The sequence below is a fragment of the Heterodontus francisci genome, chromosome 13, assembly GCF_036365525.1.
Source record: "Heterodontus francisci isolate sHetFra1 chromosome 13, sHetFra1.hap1, whole genome shotgun sequence".
NCBI lineage: Eukaryota > Metazoa > Chordata > Chondrichthyes > Heterodontiformes > Heterodontidae > Heterodontus > Heterodontus francisci.
In genome coordinates, this window is record NC_090383.1 from 23,623,894 (window position 1) to 23,643,095 (window position 19,202).

At 42.9% G+C, this 19,202-nt stretch overlaps 1 protein-coding gene across 1 annotated transcript in view; it reads right to left on the reverse strand.

The window, feature by feature from the left end:
- Window positions 1–19,202, reverse strand: part of abhd12 (abhydrolase domain containing 12, lysophospholipase) — a 177,492-nt gene that overhangs the window by 115,477 nt on the left and 42,813 nt on the right. The window contains exon 4 of the mRNA XM_068044525.1: window positions 7,800–7,919. Within this exon, the coding sequence (XP_067900626.1) occupies window positions 7,800–7,919 (120 nt within the window). The remainder of the gene's footprint in view (window positions 1–7,799; window positions 7,920–19,202) is intronic.

Sequence of the window (19,202 nt, forward strand, 5' to 3'; positions counted from 1 at the left end):
AGATCTTGTGGGGAGACTGCGAAGAGCTCCAGAGCTGCTCCATAGATGTAAGACACTGACAGTCAGTGAGTCAGCTGTGCAGACATTCAGATGCACCACAGAAACGTGGTGGTCTGCATGAAGAATCCAGGCCCAGTGATCGGGCTGGGAGTTACAGTACCGAGCGACAGTCAGGGATTGGGTGAGAAGCCTTTTGAAAAAGGTACAATCATTGTAGAAAGGTGCACTGGGCCCGCGAAATGGGGAGAAAAGTTGATCCCTTACAAAGGGTGGGTCCAAAGTTGGAAGCCATTACTCGAGCAGACCGCTAAGCAAAAGCAAAGAGTGGGAACTCCCATAAAGAGCAGGAAACCTCTGATAAGAGCCGGGACATCTCCATTAAAGCAACAAAAAACTTAAAGGGGAACACCCAAAAAAAGTCCAGCAAAGAATGGATTTGAAATATACGATGCCTGAAATCTCCCAGAATTCATAAGGACTCAATCCAATACAGAATTGGTCGGTTGTGGAGAAATAGATTTCTAAGATTTAGAATAGCTTCTCAGCTACATACTAAATCAGAAGCTGAGCAAGTTAATACTCTATTATACTCCATGGGTGCAATTGCTGATGACATGATCTCAAAGCAGGGCATAAATGAAGCTTCAAACAAGTTTGAGTTACAAGCATTCGACAAACATTTTAATTTAAGAAGTGATAAGATTCAGGAAACAGCAAACTTTAATGAGAGTCCAGAAGATAGACAAATCCGTGGATGTTTTCATTAACAATTTGTACAGATTGGCTGAGCTCTGCAAATATGGAGAACTGAAGTATGAGTTATCAGGGACTGAAAAGCAGTGGAAATAGCTGATGAGTCTTTAGCAGATCTCTTACAGTCAAAAAATGACCTCATGTTCAAAAGTAAATCAGATGGTGCGACAGGCAGAAGTCTGAAGACAAAACAGCCATTCTGCGGGCTGAAATGAGGCCTTGGATCAGAAAACATTCGATGACTTTTCAGTTCCTGAAGCTCAGGATGGAAAAGCAGTCTCCGGATAAGAAGGTACACTCAGACCAGAAGGCGCAAGACACAGTGAAACCGTGCCAGCACTACGGAGCCAGAAAGAATCACAGACGTGATCAGTGTCCTACTAATAAAGCAGAATGCTTTAATTGCAAAACGACAGGCCACTACAGAAAGATGTGCCAGAGCAAGACCTTCTCTCAAATTTACAAAACAAAGCCATGAATGAAGTGGAACAACTTCCAAAGGAAAATAAACCAGGAGATGTCCTCTATCAACAATTTTGGACTGCAGACATCTATGTTAATGGACACATTACTAACTTCAAGTTGGACACAGGTGCAAGTGTCACAGTCTTGTCAGACCAAGAGCCATGGTTGGCGAGACATTGGTTACAATCAGTGGGCACACAGTTGCATGGTCCAGGAGGGATGCAACTGAAGGTGACAGGTAAGCTTCAAGCAATTCCAATATAGAGGAAGACAGATTATTGAAACCCTGTACCTTCTGGAAAACCAAGAACTTTCCCTGTTAAGCAGAAAAGCATGCTTAGTTCTACATCTACTCAAAGGTGGCTGAAATCAAACAGCCAGAGTCAAACAGTCTCTTTCAAGCAGACTATCCAAGACAGTTTTTGTGTCTAGGAAGGCTGAAGAGAGAGTATAAAATTACGCTAAAAGATGTATCTTTACACTCAAAAATACCATAGCTGTTGATGAACCAAGTTCAAAATCAGCTGAAAGAGATGACCAGGATGGGAGTCAGTTCTCCTGTTACGAAACCAACAGAGTGGTGTTCGACTATGGTTTTAAAACCAAACGGAACTCTTATCTGTGTGAATTTAATGCAGCTTAACAAAGAGGTGGGGAGAGAAATTTATCCAATGCCCTCAGTAGACGAAAGCTTGGCAAAATTATCCAAAAGCATAATGTTTACTAAATTTGACACATGGTGGCTTTTGGCAGGTTCCTTTGGATGAGAAGTCAAGATTACTGACAACATTTAGTTTCAATCACTACTATTCACTATAACTTCGGCACCAGAAATTTTCCAACAAACCACGTCAAACATTTTTACAATGTCTGAAAGGTGTTATTTGTATTATGAACGACATCCTAGTACATGGGCAATCTGTAGAAGAACATGACTAGAGGGTTCGAACAGTTCTGCATCGTCTTCAAGAAGAAGGGCTGACACTTAATGAAGTGTGATTGTCAAACATCAATTCGTTCCTTGGGACACATAATAAGCAGTAGTAAGGGCATAATGGCAGACCTACAAAAGACGAGAGCCATTAGTGAATTCCCTATTCCCACTTCTGTCCAACAGATTAAAGATTCCTTGGAATGGTGAAGCAGTTAGACAATTTTTTTTTTACCTCAGTTAGTGCAGGTAACAGAGCCATTAAGACAACTCTTGAAAAAAAATCAAGCGTGGTGCTGGAGTTCACATCAAGAGCTCATATCACCTGACATCTTAGCACACTATAACCCTAATCTACCAACAACGATTGCTGCAGACACATCATCCACAGGGTTAGGGGCAGTCCTTTTCCAACAACTGCCTGATGGTTGTCTACTATGCATCTGGAGCTTTGTCTGAGACTGAGACAATGTATGCTGTTATTGAAAAAGATATACTCGCAGTCACGTGCGCTTGCAAGAAGTTCCCTGATTACATTATTGGATTGAAAGTCGTCATTGAGACAGATCACAAACCTTTAGTTTCCTTACTGGATGATAAGGAGATCACAAAAATGCCTCCAAGAATTCAGAGATTCCGGTTAAGATTGACAAGATATACATACGAGACCATACATGTTCGGGGAAAGATGCAAACTTCTGCTGATGCACTATTAAGAGCAATGGCAGACCATCCAACTACACAGGATGTGAGCTTTATGGACGAGAGTCATAGTTAAAATATACTGCACAACAATGGCCGGCAAGAATGCAGAAACTGCAAGAAATTTGTCACACCTGAAAGAGTGGTGACGTAAGTATTCCGATAGGGCAGTACTGCACACAGAGATGGCACAGGAACATCCTAGTGGTAACATAATGAAAATTTTCCGTGAATATAAAAAACACTTCATTATCATTGATACTTGCTGGTGTTTAATAACAGGCTGGTCATTCCGAGCTCACTCAGATTGGATATCTTGGAACATCTGCATCAGGGCCACATGGGCATAATGAAGTGCAGAGCACAGGCTCAGTCATCCGTGTGGTGGCTAGGAATATCCAAAGATATAGAAAACATGATCCTGAAGTGCAATACATAGGTCAAAGCAGAGAGAACCTCTGATTATGACACAATTTCCAACCAGACTGTAGGAACATCCAGAGATGGATTTATTTATGCACAAAGGAAAATCCTACATGATCATAATCAATTTATTTCTCAAGATGGATTAAAGTGAAAAGGTTGTACTCCATAATAACAGAATCTGTTGTTTTTGCTTTGCAGGAGAACTTTGCAACGCATGGTATCCCTGATGAAGTTACGTCAGACAATGGACCACAGTTTGCAAATTAATACTTCACTGTTTGTGAGAAAATGGGGAATTGAACATCTCATGAGCTCACCATGATATCCTCATTCGAACAGTGAAGCCAAAAGAGAAGCAAGAACCATAAAGTTGTTGAAGAATGAAGATTTTCCAACCTCACTTTTATATTATTGATCTACACCGTTGTTGTGTGGACTATCAACTTCTGAGCTGTTGATGTGCAGGAAGACAAAAACTTCCCATTCTGTCTCAAACTACTTCTGGGGCTAGACAAAGACTACCAAAAAGTCCAAGATAAAGAGAAGCCCTATAGGAAACTACAAGCTCACAATTACAATAAGATTTTGTGCCAGAAACTTACCTACGCTAAAGGAAGGCTAGAAGATATGGAACAAGACCTAGAGCGGGAAAGTGTTTTCATCCAAAAAGATAAAAATTATCACATCGTATCTAATATGCACTGCAGAGGGTACTATATGATGAAATAAGAGAAACATTACCCCGATCCTCAAAAGCAAACTCAATCATTTATCTGGACGAACCAGATGGTGATCCAGAGACAAAAGGATACTACAAACCTTAATCAAGGCCATCCAAGTCGTCGATCAAGACTTTCAAGAAAGATTACTGATCTTCCAAGTCTGACGAGAACATGATCGGGGAGAGTTGTGAAGCCTCCAGACAGATTGAATCTGTGATGTCAGACTTGGGGGAGATGGGGTAGGATGTAAAGTCAAAATGTAAAAACCTGGAGATGTAGTATAAGGGTCTGAAAGGGTTAATGTTTGAGACAGTGAGAACCCCCCCCCCCCCACTTTAGTGTTGATGATGTAACAGTCACATGGGTAACAGGCTTGGAAGAAGCTAGAAACAGCATGAGGGATGCTAACTGGACAGGCTTGTGCAGAGCGTAAATAGTAATATATATTTAATAAATGAGTTATTCTTTAGCCATACTAAGACCACAGGACCTTTGTGAACAATGCTCTATCTACGCTACAACAATATACAACAGATAAGACTGGAGAAATTATAATGGGAAACAAGGAAATGGCAAAGACTTTGAACAAGTATTTTGAATCTGTCTTCATGGAAGACACAAAAAAATCTCAAGAATAGTAGAAAATCAAGGGGCAAAAAGTTTTAATTTCCTCCCTCCTATCACTAGAGAAAAAGTACTAGGAAAACTAATGGGACTAAAGGCTGACAAGTCCCCTGGACCTGATGGCATGAATTTTAGGGTCTTAAAAGAAGTGGCTGCAGAGATAATAGATGCATTGGTTGCAATCTTCCAAAATTTCAGCAGATTGGAAAACCATAAATGTAACACCTCTCTTCAAGAAGGAGAGAGCCAGAAAGCAGAAAACTATAAGCAGTTAGCCTAACATCTGTCATTGGGGAAAATGTTGGAATCCATTAGTTTAGTTTAGTTTAGTTTAGAGATACAGCACTGAAACAGGCCCTTCGGCCCACTGAGTCTGTGCCGACCATCAACCACCCATTTATACTAATCCTACACTAATTCCATATTCATACCACATCCTCACCTGTCCCTATATTTCCCTTACACCTACCTATACTAGGGGCAATTTATAATGGCCAATTAACCTATCAACCAGCAAGTCTTTGGCATGTGGGAGGAAACCGGAGCACCCGGAGGAAACCCACGCAGACACAGGGAGAACTTGCAAACTCCACACAGGCAGTACCCAGAATTGAACCCGGGTCGCTGGAGCTGTGAGGCTGCGGTGCTAACCACTGCGCCACTGTGCAGAAAAGAAAGTAGCAGCAGAACATTTAGGAAAATCATAATACAATCAAGCAAAGTCAACATGGTTTTGTGAAAGGAAAATCGTGTTTGACAAATTTATTTAGAGTTTTTTTGAGGATGTTAATGAGCAGGGTGGAAAAGGGGAACCTGTAGCTGTAGCGCATTTAGATTTCCAAAAGGAATTCAATAAGGTGCCACATAAAAGATTACTGTACAAGATAAGAGCTCATGGTGTTGGGGGTAATATATTAGCATGGGTAGAGGATTGCCTAACTAACAGTAAAGAGAGTCGGGATAAATGGGTCATTTTCAGGTTGGCAAACTGTAACTAGTGGGGTGCTACAGGGATCGGTGCTGGGGCCTCCACTATTTACGATCTATATTGATGACTTGGATGAAGCAACGAAGTGTATTGTAGCCAAATTTGCGGACGATACAAAGATAGGAAAGCAAGTTGTGAAGCGGACACAGAGTCTGCAAAGGGATATAGATAGGTTAAGTGAGTGGGCAAAAATTTAGCAGATGGAGTATAATGTAGGAAATGGGGTTGCCCACTTTGGTGGAAAAGTAGAAAAGCAGATTATTTAAATGGGAGGAGTGAGACTGCAGAATTTTGCAGTACAGAGATATCTGGGTGTCCTTGAATATGAATCACAAAGTAAGCATGCAGGTATAACAAGTAATTAGGAAGGCAAATGGAATGTTGACCTTTATTGCAAGGAGGATGGAGTATAAAAGTAGGAAAGTCTTGCTACAACTGTAGAGGGTATTGGTGAGAGCACACCTAGAGTACTGCATACAGTTTTGGTCTCCTTATTTAAAGGAGGGATATACTTTCATTAGAGGCAATTCAGAGAAGGTTTACTAGGTTGATTCGGGGCTGAAGGGGTTGTTTTATGAGAAAAGGTTGAGTGGGTTAGGCCTATACTCATTGAAGTTTAGAAGAATCAGAGGTGATCTTACTGAAACATATAAGATCCTAAGGGGTTTGACAGGGTAGCTGCTGGGAAGATGTTTCCCCTCGTGGGGGAAATCCAGAATTGGGGGGCACAGTTTCAAAATAAGGGGTCACCCATTTAAGAAAGAGATCAGGAGGAGTTTCTTTTCAGAGGGTCGTTAATCGTTGGAATTCTTTACCCCAGAGAGAAGTGGAGGCTGGATCATTGAATATATTCAAGGCTGGGCTAGACAAATTTTTGATCTGCAAGGGAGTAAATGGTTATGGGGGTTAGACAGGAAAATGGAGTTAAGGCCAAAATCAGATCAGCCGTGATTGTACTGAATGGTGGAGCAGGCTCAAGGGGCCATATGGCGTACTCCTGCTCCTATTTCTTACGTTAAATAATGGAAAGTTCAAAAACAGGACTTGTACATTACACAGTGGGGGAGCTTTTGCACAGCATGAAGTTTTTAATGGAACAATGCCCCTAGGTGATTATCCAATATAGAATAACAGATCTATCTATCTGTAAGTGCAACTTGAATAAATGATGCATTTATATTGCTAAGGACTAAGACTTACATGGTAGAAACCCATCTCACTCCATGAAACAGATTAGAACTAGAAGTAGTATAGGTGCTGAATGTACCGAGAGAAACTTCACTATTGCAATTGACTGATCCCATGACTAACTCCATACCATTCTTCTTACCAACTACAAGTTATGATGGATTATTTTCTTTGGACTCAGCTGAACTACAAGTTGCTGAATAAAGGTTTCTTTAAAAAAACGTCAAGTTCTCTTCTCTCTCCTGCATAAAAGACAAAATCTTGCTACTCTGTGGGGAAGCTTTCTATTGTTTGTTATTTGTAATGTAATGGTAAACTTTTTTTTACGCCACATTTATGATTTAGCTATAAATAATAATCAGGAAATCTTCCCATGGTTGTTCCTATTTTTTGACTCTAAGAATAGTGAATTGCATCTGCAGTTTTTAAAACAAGGTTTGTTATGTTATATTTATTAAGTGTGTTGTGCAAGTATTACTGCAATTTTAAAATTCTCATCCTTGCTTTCAATTCCCTTCATGGCATCGCCCCTCCATATCTATGTAACCTCCTCCAGCCCTACAACCCTCCGAAATCTCTATGCTCCTCCAATTCTGGCCTCCTGCACATCCCAGTTGTCTTCACTCCACCATTGGCAGTCATGCCATCAGCAGCCAAGGTCCCAAGCTCTGCAATTCCCTCCCTAAACCTCTCGCTTTTCCTTTAAGCCACTCCTTAAAACCTACCTCTTTGACCAAGCTTTTGGTCACCTGTCCTAATACCTCATGCAACCACCTTGATGTTTTCTGGTGTTAAAAGTGTTAATTAAATGTATATAGCATCAACACAGTCATTTTTATCCCTTTCTTGCATGGCCCTGGTTAATCAAAAAGATTCTATCCTACTCATTCCTTTCCTCCTCTGGTTGGAAAATTAAATGTAGCAACAGGAGGCTGTGTTCAAGGACAAAATTAAAAAGAAGTGAACATTCATGGTTTAAAAATATTATCCCGCTCCTTACCTGGTGCCTGCATTACCGTGGAAATAAAGAATGATAGGGTAGCCTGATGCTAAGGTTCCTTCATACCATGTCTGGTCCTTTCCCTGAGCTTCCTTCCATAGACTGGCAGGAACGGTGTGCCTATCAGTAAACATAGAGTGGATTAGTGTTCTATACAGACCACTGCCTTTCACTGAAGAAATACATTTTTTACGAAATAAATGTGACTGCTGATTATAGAATTTAGTAACTAGTAGACTCAAATTGTAGGAATTATCTTAATACTTCATTTTAATCCTATTTTCCCCTTTCTCACTACAGGACCACGATCTCTGCTTCAGCCACAGCTGTGATTATACTCTATGACTGCACAAATAGCTGAGAGGAAGTATACCTGCGGCAGATCAAAAGGGCCTTCAGTGAGCTTTTCTTCCTTCTCACTGTAGGATACACCATGCTGCAGTAAAATTATCTGAAATCTGAAAATTTTATATTACCACAGGTAAATTCATGCAGCAAGCAGCCCTGGATTCACACTCCTGATTGTAACATAGGTATTTCACCACTGCCCTGAACAACACGCACATAACTGGCTGATCTGTGAATGCACCTGGGAGTGATTGCCCAATAACGTGAACAATGGAGAACTGGATTTTAGATTTGAAAGTCAACAGTTCAAACACCAGGGCTATCTATCACTCAAAAGCCATTTTTCCTCACATCAGTTTAGGTTGGATTTAAACCACAAATCCAAATTGAGTGGTACAACAGCCTTTGACCTCTGGAATCTTGGCTTAAATCCAGTGCTGACTGCAGTCTCCTCTGGCTACCAACTGCAAACATCCTCCAGGAAATTAGTTTGGGTAGTTTCCATACAGTTCCACTGGGCACAACAAAAATCTTGGCAGCAAATAGAACATTTCACCCCTCGAGGCCGCAGAACAGGTGGTATGGGAAAATATCACAACAGGAGGAGGAGACAGTCTTCTGAAGTGGCATGCTATTGAAGGAAAGTGGAGGGAGTTTGACATTGCATTATATTTGATCTTAAACTTTATGTTGCTGCCATTGGGTACCAAAATAAAAGGTGTTCCATTCCTCGTGCACTCAAATCCCTCACAGCAATGAATACAAAAAAAGGAATCCTAAAAAGTCACTTTCCTCATTTGGGTGACTTTCATCAATGCATACCCCAGGCTGCTGTACAGACGACAGTACTAAACCAAATTGGTTTGCCTCAGCGAATGGAAAAATTGACACCGCACAGTGTGCCCTGCTTGCAAAATCATCGCGATTCCATCAGGTCACTGAAACAACCAAGATCCAGATCATCTTACTCTCCAGGCTGAAGAAGTTTGCACGAGAAAATAAATTACAAAGATTGGTTCTGTTTTAAAAAGAAAGGATTTAGCTACTGTCTTGTAATTAAACCAGATGACAAGGAGTATGGTACTATCAGCACATTTGACCTGATTGTTCTGATCCAGTTTTACAGAAGACCACTGGCATCTTTTCAATAGCAAACACTGATTTTTTTCTGGTCTTTTGTTTCCCAGCTGAGCAGTAGCATATATTTACAGGCAGTAAAAATCAACCTAAACAAGCTAGACTTTGTTTAGTACAGCATCAACACACCATTGTTAAGCTGCAAAAATTCAGATTTAAGCCAGATCAGGTGCTATTATTTTGATGCATCAATAAATAATAAATGCTCATGGCACTACGGCAAGCATTTATAAGACCTATAACAAACAAATGAATTTTAGTTTTTGTTGTTTGTAAGAATCAGTCAGAAAATGCCTCAATATCCACACAACCAGATCAACTGAACAACTGTGATCTACTGGAAGCATTCAAAGGGGAACTTCACAGGTTTCAATTTCAGCAGGGAGTAAAGGGATTTGGACTTTAAAAGGTCAAAAATAAGCAGATTTGGTTCCAAAACTGGAACTGGATGAATGACTGAGCTAATGTGCTGAATTGTATTTTCTTGTTTCTACAACAATTAATGTCATGTAGTTTCTAAAAATAAAAACTGGATAAGATCCTGAATCTAAATCAACTGCTTCAGTTCTTCACATATGTTCCCAATCTGAGCTAATGAGGAATCGTCCTAATTTTATTTAGTAAAGGGACAACAATCAATCAACTTGCATTTATGTAGCACCTTCACATAGAAAACAAAATTTCATGCAGGTGAGATACCTAAGGAAAATGAATGTCAGACAAGTAATGTGACAGCACAGATGGACTAGAGAGATTGTGGGAGGTGGTGAAGAGGTAAATCTGGGTGCCATCAGCATACACATAGAAAGCTGACACCGTCTGCAGATGATGGTGCCAAGGGGCAGGAGGAAGAGGAACGAACTAAACGAGATCCTTAGGGAGGGTTCCAGAGATGAGATTTTGGGGGATGGGGGCAAGCACGGTACAGGAGAAGAGAGGCTATTGCTACAGATGTTCTGGCTATGATCATAAGTGAGAGCAGTCCCTCCAAGCTGGACGACAGAGAAGAGGCAATTATAGCGAAGGCTGCAGAGAGGTCAAGGAAGATGAGGCGGGATCTACGATCACAAAGGATGTTATTGATGACTGTGAAGGTCATTCCGGTAGTGTAGAACAGCAGAAACCTGTTGGGAAGGATTCAAACAGGGAATTGCAGAAGACACAGATTCAGGAGACACCATCATATTCACAGAGGAAAGGGAGGTTGTAGATGATGTAGATAATGCAGTTGTTTGTCAGGATGGAGGCATTGAAGAGAAAAGAATGATGACTGGCTTTGAAAGGGAGGGGGAAACAGTATTTGAGGGGAGCGATTCATTTACAGTGTTAACTAGCACTGGGCCCAGGAGATTATTGAAAAGGGGTCGAGGGAGCAGGAGCTGTGCCTCATAGGCAAGATGAGAGAGAAACAAAGGAAAGACATGCATTCATATAAAGCCTTTCAAGTTCTCACGATTTTCCAAAGTGCTTTATAGCCAATTAAGTACTTATGAAATGTAATCACTGTTGTAATGTAGGAAACACAGTAGCTAATTTGCGCACAGTAAAATTCCACAAACAGCAATCAGATAATGACCAGATAATCTGTTTTAGTGATGTTGGTTGAGGGATAAATACTGGCTAGGACACCAGGGAGAACTACCCTGATCTTCGTATAGTGCCATAGGATCTTTTACATCTCCGAGAAGGCAGACGGAGCCTTGCTTTAATGTCTTCTCTGAAAGGAGCACCTCCAACAGTGTAGCACTCTCTCAGTAATCCATAAGGAGTGTAAACTTGGATTTTGTGGTTAAGACTTTTAAATATGATGGGAACCCACCACCTTTTGCCTCACAGGCAAGAGTGCTACCATTGAGCCACGATTGACAGTTGAGATAAGCAACTTAAAATTAGAGGGCAAGTTAACCATCACCATTGTGACAAGCAGGTTATTGTTGAGTAAATGCCACCTGATAGCACTGTCAATGACACCTTCCATCACTTTGCTGATGATTGAGAGTAGGCTGATGGACTGTAATTGACAGGATTGGATTTGTCCTGCTTTTTGTGGACAGGACATACCTGGGTAATTTTCCACATTGTCTGGTAAATGCTAGTGTTGTAGCTGTAGTGGAATAGCTTGGCTAGGTACACTGCTGGTTCTTGAGCATGTCTTCAGTACTACAGCCGGGATGTTGTCAAGGCCCATAGCCTAAGCTGTATCCAGTGCCTTCAGCCATTTCTTGATATCACGTGGAGTGAATTGAATTGGCTGAAGACTGGCATCTCAGGAGGAGGCCAAGATGGATCAACCACTCGGCAGTTCTGGCTGAAAATGGTTGCAAATGCCTCAGCCTGGTCTTTTGCACTGACTTGCTGGGCTCCCCCATCATTGACGATGGGGATATTTTTGGAGCCTCCTCCTCCAGTTAGTTGTTTAATTGTCCACCACCATTCATGGCTGGATGTGGCATGACTGCAGAGCTTTGATCTGATTTGTTGGTTGTGGGATCACTTAACTCTGTCTATCGCATGCTGCTTCTGCTATTTAACATGCATGTAGTGCTGTGCTGTAGCATCACCAGGTTGACATCTCATTTTTAGGTATGCCTGGTACTTCTCCTGGCATGCCGTCCTGCATTGTACCCCTGGCTCAATGGCAATGGTAGAATGAGGGATATGTCAGGCCATGAGGTTAAAGATTGTGGTTGAATATAATTCAGCTACTGCTGATGGCCCTTGGCGCCTCATGGAGGCCCCATTTTGAACTGTTAGATCTGTTCTGAATCTATCCCATTTAGCATGGTGATAGTGCTACACAACACAATTAAGGATATCCTCAGTGTGAGGATGGGTCTTCATCTCCACAGGGACTGTGCGGTGGTCATTCTACCAATATTGTCTTTAACAGATGCATCTGCAATCGGTAGATTGGCGGGGGCAAGGTCAAGTACGTTTTTCCCTCAGTTCTCTCACCACTTGCCGCAGGCCCAGTGTAGCAGATATGGACTTCAGGACTTGGCCAGCTCAGTTAGTAGTGATGCTACTGAGCCACTCTTGGTGATGGGCATTGAAGTTTCCCCACACAGAGTACATTCTGTGCTCTTGCTACCCCTCAGTGCTTCTTCTAAGTAGTGTTCAACATGGAGGAGGACTGATTCATCAGCCGCGGGGTGGGTGGTAGGGTCAGCAGGATGTTTCCTTGCTAGAGGTTGTCCTGATGCCATGAGATGTAATGAGGTCCAGAGTCAATGTTGAGGACTCCCAGGGCCACTCCCTCCGACTGTATACCACTGTGCCGCCACCTCTGGTGGGTCTGTCCTGTCAGCAGGACGGTGATGGAGGAGAATCGGACAATGGTTGTAAGGTATGATTCCATGAGTATGACTATGTCAGGCTGTTGCTTGAATAGTCTGTGGGTCAGGTCTCCTAATTTTGGCATAGTCCCCAGTTAATAGTAAGGCAGACTTTGCAGGGTTGACTGGGCAAGGGGTGCCTTTGTTGCTTCCAGTGCATAGGTCAATGCTGGTCTTTGTCCGATTTTATTCATTTTCAACTTTTCTGTAGCAGTTTGATATAACCGAGTGGCTTGCTAGGTCATTTCAGAGGGCAGTTAAGGGTCAACTATATTGCTGTGGATCTGGAGTCATGTGTAGGCCAGACCGGGTAAGGATGGCAGACTTCCTTCCCTAAAGGACGTAATGAACCAGATGGGGTTTTAATGACAATCCGGTAGCTTCATGGTCACCATTACTGAGACTCGCATTTTACTCCAGATTTATCTAATTAATTGAATTTAAGTTCCAACAGCTGCCGTGGTGGGATTTGAACTTGTGTTCTGGAGCATTCATCCAGGCCTCTGAACCACTAATTCAGTAACATTATCAATATGCTACCATTCCTCTAGTGTGGCCTCAAGGAGCTCTAACAAAATTGAAAATGGGAATCGGGGAAAACTTCCAGTGGTTGGAGTCACACCTAGCATAAAGGAAGATGGCTGTGGTTGTTGGAGGCCAAATCATCTCAGCACCTGAATATCAGTACAGGGGTTCCTCAGGGTACTGTCCTAGGCCCTACCATCTTCAGCTGCTTCATCAATGACCTTCTCTGCATCATAAGGTCAGAAGTGGGCATGTTCGCTGATGATGGCACAGTGTTCAGTATCATTCACACCTTTTCAGATACTGAAGCAGTCCGTGCCTGCATGCAGCAAGACCTGACCAACATTCAGGTTGGGCTGATAAGTGGCAAGTAACATTCATGCCACACAAGTGCCAGGAAATGGCCATCTCCAACAAGATAGAAACTAACCATCTCCCCCTGATGTTCAACGGCAGTGTGTACCATCTACAAGCTGCACTGCAGCAACTCACCAAGGCTCCTTAAACAGCACCTCCCAAACCTGCAACCTCTACCACCTAGAAGGACATGGGCAGCAGATGCATGGGAACACCACCACCTGCAAGTTCCCCTCCAAGCCACACACCATGTGGACTTGGAACTATATCACCATTCCATCTCTGTCGCTGGGTCAAAATCCTGGAACTCCCTTCCTAACAGCACTGTGGGTGTACCTATCCCACATGGACTGCAGCAGTTCAAGAAGGTGGCTCACCACCACCTTCTCAAGGGCAATTAGGGATGGGCAACAAATGCTGTCTTAGCCAGCGACACCCACATCCCATGAACGAATAAAAAAAAAATTACCATCGCCGAATCTCTCATCATCAACATCCTGGGGGTTACCATCGACTAGAAATTGAACGAGACCAGCCATATAAATACTGTGGCTACAAGAGCTGGGAATTCTGCAGCGAGTAACTCAACTCCTAACCTCTCGAAAGCCTGTCCACCATCAACAAGGCTCAAGTCATGACTGTGATGGAATACTCTCCACTTGCCTGGATGAATGCAGCTGTAACAACACTCAAGAAGCTCAACACCATCCAGGACAAATCAGCCCATTTGATCGGCACTCAACACCCACCTTCAACTTCCTCCACCACCAGCGCACGTGGCAACTGTGTCTACCATCTACAAGATGCACTGCAGCAGCTCGTCAAGCCTCCTTTGACAGTATCTTCCAAACCTGCAATCTCTACCACCTAGAAATACAAGGGCAGCAGATGCATGGGAACACCATCATCTGCAAGGTCCCCTCCAAGCTACACACCATCCTGACTTGCAATATATTGCTGCCCTTCACTTCATTAAATGAATCATAACAGGACTAGAATAGGTATGTATGTTTGCAGACTGGGTTGTGTAAAATGTACAGAAAAATGTTCTCCCCAGTTTCTCAGTTTCCATTGACCAGAAATTGAACTGGAGTGGCCATATAAATACTTGTGGCTACAAGAGCTGGGAATTCTGCAGCGAGTAACTCAACTCCTAACCTCTCCAAAGCCTGTCCACCATCAACAAGGCTCGAGTCAGGACTGTGATGAAATACTCTCCACTTGGGTGAAAAACCTGGAACCACTGGGTCAAAAACCTGGAAGTCCCTCCCTAACAGCATTGTGGGTGTAGCTACACCACTTGGATTGCAGCAGTTCAAGACGGTGGCTCATCACCACCTTCTCAAAGGCAATTATAGATGGGCAACAAATGCAGTGCCAGCGATGCGCACATCCCATAAAAAAAAATCACATCTCCTAGTATCCCAGATCAAGAGTATCAGAGGTAAAAATACTGAACACAGGTCCTCTGCTCAACCTCTCAGCGAGGGAATGATACACAGCATAGTGGAAACTGAGAAACTGGGGAGAAACATGTAAAAAAACTCTCTCTCCACATTTTTCTGTACATTTTACACAACCCAGCCTGCAAACATACATACCTGTTCTAGTCCTGTTATGATTCATTTAATTGATGCTGAGGGTAGATATTCATGCCTCTTATCTAGATATTCTTCTGACTTGAGTTCTGCTTGGATCTCCTGACTATGCCGTAATGATCATCACTAAAACAGTGGTTATGGGATGGCTGCAGGTTTAGAGAGTTTTCTAAATCGAAATTAAATAGAAAATGGAAGATACAAGAACTGACAATAATAGACAGAGTACGGAACAGTAAGTTATTAGGTGGGGTCAGAGTAAGGGAGAAAGTAATAAAATCTGAATCAGAGTTAATCAGCATGTATGCAAATGCACGGAGTGTGGTTAATAAGACTGGTGAGGTACAGGCGTAGATTGCCATGTGGAAGTATGATGTTGTGGTTATAACAGGAACCTGGTTCCAAGAAGGGCAGGACTGGGTGTTAAATATTCCTGGATACAAGGTGCTCAGGAAAGATAGGAAAGGGAAAATAGAGAGGGGTGGAGGTATTGATTAAGGAGAGCATTGCAATGCTAGAGAAAAAGGATGTCCCAGAGGGGTCGAGGACAGAATCAATTTGGCTAGAGCTAAGGAACAAAAAGGTGCAGTTACATTGCTCGGTGTTGTCTATAGGCCACCAGTTAGTGGGAAGGACATGCAGGAACAAATTTTCAAGGAAATTACAGAGAGGTGCATTAATTATCAGGTAGTTATAATGGGGGACTTTAATTATGCAAACATAGACTGGGATAATAGTAGTGTAAAGGGCAGTGAGGAACAAGAGTTCCTAGAGTGTGTTCAGGAAAATTTTCTACAACAGTATGTTGCTAGCCCAACGAGAAAGGAGGCACTGCTAGACCTGGTTCTTGGGAATGAGGTATGCCAAGGGGATCAAATATCAGTAGGAGAGCATTTAGAGGATAGTGATCATTGTATCGGGGTTTAGGCTGATTATGGAAAAGGACAAAGTGCAATCCAGGGTAAGAATAATTAACTGGGGGAAGGCTAACTTCAATGGGATAAGAATGGAGCTGGGGCGAATAAATTAAGAGTCAAAAGCTGGCAGGAAAACTGGTAGATGAACAATGGGCTACCTTCAAAGAAGAGATAGGCGCTCACATTGTTGCTGTATGTGGCATAGGTCTGGCCCATACCCCACTCCTGCGCTGTGGCGGTCACCCGAGCAATTTCCGCTTCATCTGGGGATCCAAAATGGACCGGGTCTGGAGGGGCACGATGTTCAAACCTCTGGATAAGGGTGGGAAAAATGTACCCGACATCGCCCTCATCCTGATGACCACCTTCGTGTGCGGCTGCATCAAGCTGTGTGTAGACCTCTAGTACACAAACTCCAAGTGTCACTACATGCTGAGGTTCTATCTGTCCCCAGTGTTGCGAAGGATGGGCCTGGTCACATTGTTGCGGAATGCTCCAGCCAGTTGGACTGTGTCATACCACCTATCCTTCGTGGAAAGGTTTCTGTGGAAAAACACCTTTAACTACCAATCCATCAGGCAGTGGTCTGCATGGAATGTCCTCAAAGCCCTACGGGAAAAGGAGATGGTGGATCCTGTCGGACGATTCCCCGAGAACACTGCCAAAGCCATTTGCAGAATGCCTCATCACCAGAACTTTCAAACAAGCACCAATATGTAGCTTGGCTGGTGGTGAGAAGAGCCCTCCCCGTCAGATCCTTCCTGCACGCCCAAAGTCTCACCCCCTCCGCACAATGCCCTTGAGGTGGCTGTGGTAGGGAAGAGACGGTTGCCCACCTCCTTCTGGAATGTGTCTTTGCAAAGCAGGTGTGGAAAGAGATGCAGTGTTTTTTGTCAAGGTTCATCCCAAGCAGCTCTGTAACACAGGAGTCTGTGCTCTACGGGCTGTTCCCAGGGATGCACACCGAGATAAACATCAACTGCTGCTGGAGGACTATCAATTCGGTGAATGACGCCCTTTAGTCTGCCTGAAACTTGCTGGTCTTCCAGCGCAAAGAGTTGTCCACCACCGAATGTTGCAGACTGGCACATTCCAAGGTCCAGGACTACGTGCTGAGGGACGCACTAAAGCTTGGGGCAGCCGCAGCAAAGGCTCAATGGGGAAAGACCACTGTGTAAGGTCCCCCCATCAAGCTGAACTGAGGGGCTGGATCCATGGAAAACCCCTCGAACTGTATCCGGAAAATTTTTGTTTGCTGTAAAATGTATATGGCATGAAAAATGAAATGGAAGGGTGGTGAGGCAACTCACTCCTGTATTGAAGGAAACTGATCTCCTTTGCACTCTTTGTATTTTTTGACTTGGTGCTGTTTGGAACTGTTTTGTAATGTATTTTTTTTTTTTTACAGATTTTTATGAATAAAGTATATTTTGGAATTAAAAGAAAAAGAAGAGATAGTTCGGACACAGTCAAGGTATGTTCCCTCGAAAAGTAGGCCAAACAAATCCAGAGCTCCCTGGACGACAAAAGAGGTAGAGATTACGATAAAGAAGAAAAAGTGTGCTTCCAACAGATGCCAGGAAGAAAATACTGTTGAGAACCAGGCTGAATATAGAATATTCAGAGGGGAAGTGAAAAAGCAAATAAGAGGAGCAAAAAGAGAGCATGAAGAGAGACTGGCTGCTAGCATTAAAGGAAATCTCAAAGTTTTCTATAGGCATATGAATAGTAAAAGGGTGGTAAGAGGAGGAGTGGGGCCGATTAGGGACCAGAAAAGGGATTTACACATGGAGGCAGAGGGCATAGCTGAGGTATTAAATTAATACTTTGCATCTGTCTTTACCAAGGAAGAAGGTGCAACCCAGGCAACGGTGAAAGAGGAGGGAAGTGAGACACTAGAGGGGTTTAAAATTGATAAAGAAGTATTAGATGGGCGATCTGTACTTAGAGTGGATAAAGCACCAGGGCCGTGAGATGTATCCAAGGATACTGAGAGAAGTGAAGGTGGAAATCGCAGAGGCACTGTCCATAATTTTTTAGCCTTCCTTAGACTCAGGGGTGGTGCCAGAGGACTGGAGAATTGCAAACATTACACCCTTGTTCAAAAAAGGGTGTAAAGATAAGCCCAGCAACTACAGGCCAGTCAGTTTAACTTCGGTGGTGGGAAAGCTTATAGAAAAAATAATTCGGGACAAGATCAATAGTCGCATGGACAAATGCGAGTTAATTAAGGAAAGCCAGCATGGATTTCTTAAGGGAAAATCATGGTTAACTAACTTGCTGGAATTTTTTGAGGAGGTAACAGAGAGGGTTGATGAGGGCAATGCTGTTGATGTGGTGTGCATGGACTTTCAAAAGGCATTTGATACAGTGCCACACAACAGACTTGTGAGCAAACTTGAGGCTCATGGAATAAAAGGGACGGTAGCAACATGGATACGAAATTGGCTGAATGACAGGAAATAAAGAGCAGTGGTTAATGGATGTTTTTTGGGCTGGAGAAAGATTTGTACTGGAGTTCCTCAGGGATCAGTGTTGACACCCTTGCTTTTCCTGATGTATATTAGAGGCATTGACCTTGGTGTACAGGGCACAATTTCAAAGTTTGCAGATGATACGAAACTTGGAAGCATTGTGAACTGTGAGGAGGATAGTTTAGAACTTCAAAATGGCATAGACAAGTAGGTGGAATGGGCAGACAGGTGGCAAATGAAATTCAAAGCAGAGAAATGTGAAGTGATTCATTTTGATAGGAAGAACATGGAGAAACAATATAGAATAAAGGGTACAATTCTAAAGGGGGGGGGGTTCAGGAGCAGAGGGACCTAGATGTATATGTGCACAAGTCATTGAAGGTGGCAGGACAGGTTGAGAGAGCGGTTAATAAAGCATACAGTATCCTGGGCATTATTAATAGGGGCATAGAGTACAAGAGCAAGAGCAAGGAAGTTATGTTGAACTTGTATAAGACACTAGTTCGGCCTCAGCTGGAGTATTGCATCCAATTCTGGGCACCTCACTTGAGGAAAGACGTGAGGGCATTGGAAAGAGCACGGAAAAGATTCACGAGAATGTTTCCAGGGATGAGGAATTTCTGTTATGAAGATAGATTGGAGAAGTTAGAATCGTTTTACTTGAACAGAAGGCTGAGAGGTAATTTGATAGAGGTATTCAAAATCATGAGGG